Below are 9,446 nucleotides of genomic sequence, written 5' to 3'. Positions count from 1 at the left end.
GCTTTTTTCTTTTTGCTTATGTGGTGCTGAGGAATCGAACCCAGGGCCTCATGCATGCCAGGCAAGCGCTCTACCACTGAGCCACCTTCCCAGCCACCCCCACCCGACTTTATTTCCAAAAAGGTCATCCAGTTTACTGGGAGGGGGCTCAAACTCAGGCCCTCTGGATCCCGGCTCATGAGCTTTCAATGCTCATCAAGAATAACTCTCCAGCCGGGCGCTGGTGGCTCATACCTGTAATCCTAGCTACTCAAGAGGCTGATATCTGAAGATCCAGATTTGAAGCCAGCCCAACCAGACAAATCCACAAGACTCCTATTTCCAATTAATGAGCAAAAATGCAGAAGTAGAGCTGTGGCTCAAGTGGTAGAGTACTAGTCATTATTGGGAGAAAAAAAAAACAAGAAACCCCTGAATTCAAGCCCCAGGGCTGGGTGGTGGGGAGGGAGAGGAGGAGAGGGGAGGGGGGAATCTATGCTCTGAACACACAACCAAAGCCAAAGGAGAAAGTCAAAGATTAAACATAGAAGCTGTTCTTAGGGCCCTTTCTCCCACCTAAGCGGCACGGCAGATAGTGTTCATGATAAATGGGAACAAGCAGTTTTGTTTTGTGCCAGTATTGGGGCTTAAACTCCTGGCCATGCCCAGTAGGCTGAGGGTAAAACTATGTTTGATCTGTGTGTAGGGGCTGGGACCAAGTCCAAGGCTGAGGGCCAGAGTCAAATTCAACAAGATGACTTAGGCAATGCCTCCAAGCAAGTCATAGATAGAGCTGGGACTAGAACTCAGGGATCCGGAGTCTAGACCTACAACATAGAATCCCTGGGACAGGAGCAGTTGAATATACTCTCCTCAGAGCACAGAGCTGGGCAGTAGTGGGTGGAACGCAACCAAAGCTTTTGAAGAACAAAGGAACTATAAAATCCAGGTCCAGCCATTCCTGCCTCCAAGATTTCCCAGCCTGTGGGGCAGTTTCAAACATGTTTGCTGTACCAGGCTTCAAATGAAATCTCATCCGAGAAATCTGAACAAACAACCATGAAAGCCCTTGCCTGCGACGGAGGCGAGGTGGAAGCTGGCTCTGATCCCGGCTACCATCTTCCTCTCATTTGCCATCTTTCTCCAGGCTCCAGAGAGCCCGAAGCTCCAGCCCAAATTTCTGATCGGGTATATAAAGCTCACTATGGGGCCGGGGGCCCGTGGCTCATGCCTGCCATCCTACCTACTCAGGAAGCTGAGATCTGAGGATCATAGTTCAAATCCAACCCAGGCAGGATAGGAAAGTCTGTGAGACTCTTATCTCCAATAAACCACCAGAAAACCAGAAGTGGCACTGTAGCTCAAGCGGTAGAGTGCTCACCTTGAGCTGAAGAGCTGAGGGACAGCACCCAGTCCCAGGGTTCAAGCCCCATGACTGACAAAACAAAAGAAAAGCTCACCAAGGTGCAGCCAGCTGACACCCCTACCTTCTCTTCCCAGCATGCCCCACACTTACCCCCCACTTGTAGCGGCCCAGCCTGAGCCTCAGGCCCAGCCTGAGCCCCACCTGTGGCCCGATATGCCAGCTGCTCCTTCCAATCCAAATGGAACTTTTCTCCAGGGGACTAACTCCTATGCATCCTTCAAAATGTTGGAAATGTCTTGAGATACTGGGGAGTCATGTAGGAATAAGGACGCCCCCTCCAAAGGAACCCGGTAAAACAAGATTTTCCTTTTGCGGAAGGACCTATGACAGAGGAAGCCAAGGTTTTATTCCTAACGCATTACTGCCCTTTGTTCTGATTGGTCAGAACTTAGGTTCATTGTGAGCTATTGGCTCGTTTGAAAGAGGTTAAATTTTCCCCAAACCAGGACACCTGGCCAAAGCAGGAACTTGTTTCAAGCAACCCCTTTAATAAAAAAGATTCTTTTTGTTGTTATTAGTTGTGGGGCTTGAACTCTGGGCCTGGGCGCTGTGCCTGAGCTCCTCAGCTAAAGGTGAGCACTCTACCACTTGAGCCACAGCACCACTTCCAGTTTTCTGCTGGTTTATTGGAGATAGGAGTCTCACAGACTTTCTTGCCTGGGCTGGCTTTGAATTGTGATCCTCAGATCTCCGCCTCCTAAGTAGCTAGAATAATAGGCATGGGCCACTGGTGCCCAGCTGACAGAAAAGATTCCAATTCCTACAAAACATTGGGTCTTTGCTGGGAGCCTTCTCAGCTCCCAAGATGACAGGATTGTCCTTCCAGAGGGGCCTCCTTCCTGCCATTACTAGTTTGCACGAGAAAGCAATGCCAAGTTCAAATCCCAGGTCTCAGCTCATGCATGGTTTCTCCCGCAATCTTGTCTTATGTTAGCTCATCAAACAGCCTGGGCCAGAGCAGTACTCTTCCACGGACGAGCTCATTCATGCCAAGAACTTGGAAGAGATGCCATTTAGGACTTTGGGCCTTTGTTTCTGCGAGGCAGAGACTTAAGAGGCGAAGAAGTGTGATAAATCAGCAAGTTTATTCAGAGCACAAGTGGAGCCCAGAGTGGATAGAGAAGCCTCAGAGGCCATGAATGTCCCCAGGTAAGTGGCCTTTGTGCTTTATTAATCCTCCTGCCCAGGCCACCGTGGGTCAGTGAGGCCCCAGTGCCAGCTCCTGTCCCTCACTGGTCACGGCCACTGAGCAAAAGCATGGAGGTTAAGTCTGATTGGTCAGGCCAGATCGTGCGTGAGGACGGAAGAGAGTCTGATTGGTCATGCCCGAGAGTGTCCAAGGCTTTACCTCACTACTGAGGCAGGAGTTTGAGTGGCCACCCAGGGCATTATGGGAAAAAGCAACATGTTGAGCAGGAACCCCAAAGCATTGTGGGAACAGGAAGCATCCTGGTGGGTCATATGTTGTCTGCATTTTCTTTTCCTATCTGCCTAACAGTTCTCCTTCCTTCCCCTCGGCAGGGTGTCTGGTGCACCTGTCCACAGCGGCCGCCTTCCTGCACCCTGCCTCTGGACACCATCGATGCTGGGGATGGGGCCAGCAGAGAGGAAGCCGAGTGTCTGCCCCTCTGTACCTAGCCGGCCAGGCAGAGAGGAGACTAGACATGAGGCAGAAAAACACAAGACTGGCCGAGTGAGTCCAGATGTTTAGAGCCTATGTGTATGGGGGGGAGGGGAAGGGAGAAAGAGAGAGAGAAAGAGAGAGACAATGCATGTGTTGCCAGTCCTGCAGCTTGAACTCAGCACCTGGGCTCTGACTCTCAAGCATTTTTTGCTTAAAGTTGGCACTTTACCACTTGAGCCACAGCTCCACTTCTGGCTTTTTGGAGGCTCAGTGGAGATAAATGTCTCGCAGACATAGCCGGGCGCTGGTGGCTCACGCCTGTATTCCTAGCTACTCAGGAGGCTGAGATCTGAGGATCACGGTTCAAAGCCAGCCTGGGCAGGAAAGTCCGTGAGACTCTCATCTCCAATAGACCACTAGAAAACTGGAAGTGGAGCTGTGGCTCAAGTGGTAGAGCACTCACCATGAGCTGAAGAGCACAAGGACAGCACCCAAGCCCAGAGTTCAAGCCCCACGGCCGACAAAAAAAAAAAAAAAATGAGTCTCACAGACTTTCCTGCCCAGGCTGGCTTTGAACCATGATCCTCAGATCTCAGTCTCCTGAGTAGCTGGGATGGCAGGTGTGAGCCACATGTGCACCTGCCTCGAACCTGTGTCTTGGCCCTAAGTAAATGCTCAACACAGGCATGTGGAAATCAGTGGGAGGAGTCTGGCTCTGAGCGGCAGGAGTCTAGAGAACTCCTGTGGGGAGCAAGAGCCTGCCCGTGGATGAGGGAGGAGACCCAGTAGGTTGGTGGCAGGTGGGAGGCACCCCAGTTTTATAAATGGGGACCTCCTTTTAGCTCTACTCTAGACTTGAGGCTGTGAAAAAGTGTCTCATTGTTTTTCTTCTTTCCACCTTTATGTATTGGCCCATTTTTTTGTTGTTGTTGTTTTTCTATAATGAGCATGTTATGCTGAAAATCAGAAGAAGCAATTAAGTTCTTTTTTTTTGTAAGATCTGAAAAGAAACCTCACACACACGCACGCATACACACATGCACCAGCTAAAGTTTACCAGGAAGCAGAAGAAGCATGTAAAGCAAAAATGAAGTGGGTGGCGATTATCCCCGGGAGCTGGGGGGAGCGAGTTATTTAGATGAGCTCATTCACCTTGACTTTGAGCTTCCCCAAGGGGAGAATGGCAGGGACACGGCTCTGCTGGGCAGAAAAGAGGAGTCAGGGGGTGCAAGGAGGAGAGGAGAAGAGCTTCTGTCTCTGCGTGTGCCCCCAGGCCTGGCCTCTCCCGGAGAGCACTGTGGCTGTGCTGTCTGGGCTGGCACAGGCCTTGGCCAGCCCCTCAGTTTCCTGCCTGGTATCTGTCGTCCTAAAGCAGCAAGGGTGGGGCGGGGGCGGGGCTCACGGCAGGCCCACTGGCCCTGGCCAGCGTGCAGAGCGGAGGCAGGAGCTGGGGACTTGCAGCTGCTCTAATGGCGTCCTGATCAGGAGGTGCATGGTGCTCACAGATAGCAGGGCGCCTAGTCATCGCCCGTGTGACCGAAGGGACAAGCCACAGGCAAGCCTATAATCCCCTGATTCCTTCCTTCCTTCCTGACTGCGGTATTTAACCCCTGCAGCTCCAGGCTGAGGTTAACTGGGGCTGGGACAGTGGGAAAGGTTATCTCAGGACCCAGCGCTCGGATCATTGGCTCCTCAGGAGGACTGTCACTTCTGCCACCCAGCCTGGGGTGGTGAGCGGCGGAGGAAGAGCTCCCTACTTCTGCCCTCTCTTGTTCCCCCAACTTCTTTGACAAAGAGAAATCTAGTGCCTTGCTGCCCTCACCCTCTCTGTGGCTGGCTCTTACCCTGGGGAGAAAGCCACGCCCCCTTGCTGGCCCCACGGGGGGTGGGGGGTCCCACCTGGCTGTTCCCCAGCCTGCCAGTGCACTGGCTTCCCATCTGCTCCTCCAAGCAGACCTGTCTCAGGACATTTGCACATGCCACTCTTATCCAAGGTGACTCAGCCTGCCATGCCTTGGGCTGGCCAGGTCCTTATCCTTCAGGCTGTAACTTACCTCACTGGGTCAGGGTGCAGGCAATGGACCACTTGGTGTCATGGGCCCTCCATGGGGGAAGGGGAAGTTCTTTGTTTGGCAGGCATGGATACTCACAGCTCATCTCGGATCAGGGCAGGTGCTGCTGCTGCTGTTGCTGTTCTGTTGCTTCTCTGAGGAAACAATGCCCAGAGAGGTTGAGGTTTCAAGTCACCCAACTGGCTGGCCACTGGCTGCGGCCTGTAATCCTAGCTACTCAGGAGGCTGAGATCTGAGGATCCTGGCAATCAAATCAAAGAGACGCTTCTCTCCCACTAACCAGCAAAATGCTGGAAATGAATGGGGTACTAGCTTGGAGTAAGAAAACGTGCAAGGTCTTGAGTTCAAGTCTAGTATGAGCACACACAGGGTCACACACCTTGTCTACCGTGAGTCTGGATTTGAACCTGGCTATCGCTCTCAGTACTCAGCTCAGTACTCAACTTAGTACTCTCAGTACTCAGCATCAGGCAATTCTGGGGAGCTAGAGAAGGCCTTAGCAGGCCTACCTAACTGCTTCCAGGGCAGATGAGAAAATGGAGGAAGCTACAGACTGGGCAGTGGCTTCCCAGACTTTTTCAGGGAGCTGGGGGAGGTGGCGGGGGTGGGGTGGGGGGATTCTGCCCTCTGGGGGGCCAGGCCCACGCGCCACTCAGGGTCAGAGCTGGAGGGGTGGAGGCAGAGGAGGGGCGATGCCCCCACAGGGCTGGGCATCTTCCCCGGAGCTGGGCTCTGGCTGGGCCGTGGAGAAGGGGCTCCTTTCAGAAGGCTGCTGATGGCTAAGCGGGAGTCCCTGCCCCCCTCCAGCCCACCCCCAACCCTGCACAGCTGTTTAGCCCAATTAGCCAACAAGTGGCTGTTCTGCGGTTCCCGCTGATGTGTTTGGAGTGGCTTTCTGAGTGGGAGAAGTGGGCAGGAGAGGCGGGCGGACAAAGAGGAGCCCGTGCATTAGGTCTGCTCCGCACAAGGCTAACATCGCTCTCTCAAGCAAGTTGGGCTTGGTTGGCTCCAGAAGGATAAAGACACAAGAGGAGAGCGGGCGAGTGAGAGAGAAAGCGGGAGAGAGAGAGCGCGGGCAGCAGACGCTCCTCCTCCCGCCTCCCGCCCGCGCCAGCCAGGCCACGCACCCAGCATAATGGCCAGACACTGGAGCAAGCTGCCCGACAGATGGGGTCCACCTTGCTCTGGAAGGGAGGCCCTGGCCATGTGCGCACACACGCACACACGCGCCCCTCCCCACACACACGGGGTTCAGGTGAACTAGGAGGGCTGAATGAGTCACCCATTGTGCCCCAGAGAGGGTAATGCGTGCTGCTCTTCCTAATGGCCGCCCAGTCAGCAGAAAACGAAACCACTTCTGAGGGTGCAGACTGTCCAAGGACAAAAGTCACCCCGAGATGGCACCGGGAGCAGAAGAAGGGAGCCCCCCCATCCCCGGCCAAGGCTTCCACAAAAGGCCCGTCTCCCAGGTGCAGGGCTCCTGCCCCGGGGTGAGAAACAAGATGTGGGCAAAGAGGGGAGTCCTAGGAGGGGGGCGGGCAGGGCAGCTGGAGGGAGGGCGCAGGGGAGGGCCCGGGGCAGCGGCATGGCTTTTGCTTCCAGCCAATGCAGTTTGGCTTCTTGGCTCCTGCTTGTGTGTGGGCCTTGGTTTCAGCTTCCTTAAAAGCAAGGGATGTGATTTAAAATGTTGCCTATCTAAGCCGGGCGCCGATGGCTCACATCCGTAATCCTAGCTACTCAGGAGGCTGAGATCTGAGAATCGCTGTTCAAGCCAGCCCGGGCAGGAAAGTCCATGAGACTCTTATCTCCAATGAACCATCAGAAAATCAGAAGTGGCGCTGTAGCTCAAGTGGTAGAGCACTTGCCTTGAGCTGAAGAGCTGAGGGACAGCGCCCAGGCCCAGAGTTCAAGCCCCACGACTGACCAAAAAAATAAATAAATAAAATGTTGCCCATCTGTCCATCTGCCCTCCATCTCTCCATCCACCCCTTCCATCTCTCCATCCATCCTTCCATCCGTAGACTCATCCAACCACCCAATTCTCCACCCACCACAATCCCTCCACCTACCCACCCATCCTTCTACCTTCCCTCATATCCACCCATCCCTCCCTCCCTCCACCCATTCACCCATCTCCCTATCCCTCTCCTTTGTCCACGTATCCACTTACCCAGTGCTCGGCCACCCACCTACCTGTCCATCTACTTCCATTCAAATAATAGTCATAGAATCAATTCTTCTCTTTTGTGCTGGTACTGGGGCTTGAACTCAACACCTTGCACTCTCGCTCAAGGCTGGTGCTCGACCACCTGAGGAACACCTCCATTCCAACCTTTTTGCTGGTTAACTGGAGAGAAGAATCTCCTGCCCAGGCTGGTCTCAAACCTTGATCCTCAGGCCTCAGCCTCCTGAGGGTGGCAGGTGAGAGCCACCAGTGCATTTTGCGGTTTTTTTGCTGGCTCACTGGAGATGGAGTCTCATGGACTTCTCTGCCACTGAAGGTACGGTTCAAGTGGTAGAGCACCAGACACAAACGTAAGAGCAAGAGGTGTTGGGCTCAGGTCCTTGTGCTGTAGGTACCTACACGCACATGCGTGTGCGCACATGTGCATGTGCACGCGCACGCACCTCCTCTTCTAACTTTCCAAACCTGAATGTGGCCAGACATGGCTTAAAGCGCAGACCAGGAGCTGCTCTGGGCAAGGGACACGTGCTCCGTTTCTCGGACACTGCTGCCGCCGCCACCAGTGACCCACGCTGCTCCACTGACCCCGCGTGGGGGGAGGGGCGCTGTCAAGCCACCTGCTCTTCCCAGCCCAGGCTGGGGTGGGGTCATGAGAGGAGCGGCCAATAGGGACACATGGCCCTTCTGCCCTTGTTAGCCTTCTCCTATGTAAAAGCCGCACATGGGGAGCGAGCGGCCTGGGCACCGGGCAGCTCCATGCCACTGGGCCCTGCTGTGGGCTGGGGACGTGGAAGCTGAGGCCGACCGTCAGCAGGGATGGCTTCTGTTCTTTTCTTTTCTTTGCCAGTCTTGAGGCTTGAACTCTGGGCCTGGGCGCTGTCCCTCAGCTCTTCCACTCAAGGCTAGTGCTCTACCACTTGAGCCACAGCGCCACTTCTGGCTTTTTCTGTGTATGTGGTGCTGAGGAATGGAACCCAGGCTTCATGCATGCAAGGCAAGCGCTCTACCACTGAGCCACCTTCCCAGCCCAAGCAGGGATGGTTTTTAATGCGGGTGGCGTTCAAGGCAGGGCAGCACGGTGGGTAGGCTAAAGATATTGTGGGGTGTGTGTGTGTGTGTGTGTGTGTGTGTGTGTGTACACGAAGACTTGAACTCAGGGCTTCTCACTTCCATTTGTCTTTTCCTATCACAGCTGGCTCTCTACCGCTTGAGCCACACCCCCACTTCCAATTTTTTTTTAGCTAGTTAATTGGAGCTAAGAATCCCCAGCTGCTTCAAACCACGATCCTCACATCTCAGCCTCCCCTGAGCAACTAGGCTTCCAGGCATGAGCCATCAGCACCAGGCAAGTTTGTCTCTCTGAAATGTCAAGCCTACCCCCAAACCATTGTCCTTGCTCTGTGAGCTGAGGGCCAACTCAGCCTGCATTTCCCCCCACCCCCCCAGTGACAGCCCTGGCAGGTTTGCGCAGAGACCTCACAGCAGGCCTCAGGCCCATGCGGAGGTGTCGGGCTGGCAGGTGGCTGGCGCCCTGGCTCACTGGTCTACCTGGGGGCTGTTTTCCCCAGCACCATCGATCCAGCTAAACCAGGGGATGCATTACATCTTGGTGGGGTCAGGGGTCCACCAGGCCAGCTGGTAAATCGCCCCGGGGGCCGCGTTTGAAAGCAATGCCCTCTGTTTTGGTTGCTTGAGGCTGGGGAGAAGCTGTTGAAGTTTGATATGACTCTGGGGGCCGGGGGGGGGTGGGGGGCAAAGGGCTCCGGCCCAGGGAGGGACAAATAGATCGATGGGAAACCGCTCTGACCTATGACCCCCGAGAGGGCTTCAAACCACGTTCTTCACATGCCCTAGTAAATCTGGGGCTGGGTCTTCCTCCCCTGGGACAGTGAAGACCCGGGCAGCCGGTGCCAGGGAAGAGACGGGGAGCCAGTGGCAGCCGCAGCGGGCGGGGTTTGCTTTTCCTCCCCTTCGTATGCCACCCGGCATGCATTTCCATTTGTTCTGTGCTCTGCGGGCCTACTCTGTATTTGAAGGGGTACTGGGGTTTGAACTTGCTTGCTAAGTAGGTGATCTCACACTTGAGCTGAGCCTCTAGCCCCCCCTTTTTTTTTCTGGTTGTGGGGCCTGAACTCTGGGCCTGGGCGCTGACCCTCAGCT

At 54.7% G+C, this 9,446-nt stretch overlaps 1 protein-coding gene across 1 annotated transcript in view; it reads right to left on the bottom strand.

The window, feature by feature from the left end:
- The window catches only part of Fubp3 (far upstream element (FUSE) binding protein 3), a 67,587-nt gene extending 63,033 nt beyond the window's left edge, over positions 1–4,554 (bottom strand). Inside the window, exon 1 of the mRNA XM_013021285.1 lies at positions 4,432–4,554. Within this exon, the coding sequence (XP_012876739.1) occupies positions 4,432–4,554 (123 nt within the window). The remainder of the gene's footprint in view (positions 1–4,431) is intronic.
- Positions 4,555–9,446: the final 4,892 nt, after the last annotated feature.

Source organism: Dipodomys ordii, unplaced genomic scaffold, assembly GCF_000151885.1.
Source record: "Dipodomys ordii isolate 6190 unplaced genomic scaffold, Dord_2.0 Scaffold55, whole genome shotgun sequence".
Lineage (NCBI taxonomy): Eukaryota > Metazoa > Chordata > Mammalia > Rodentia > Heteromyidae > Dipodomys > Dipodomys ordii.
The sequence above is the reverse complement of the archived record's forward strand: the minus strand, read 5'-3'. Positions and strand labels throughout refer to the sequence as shown.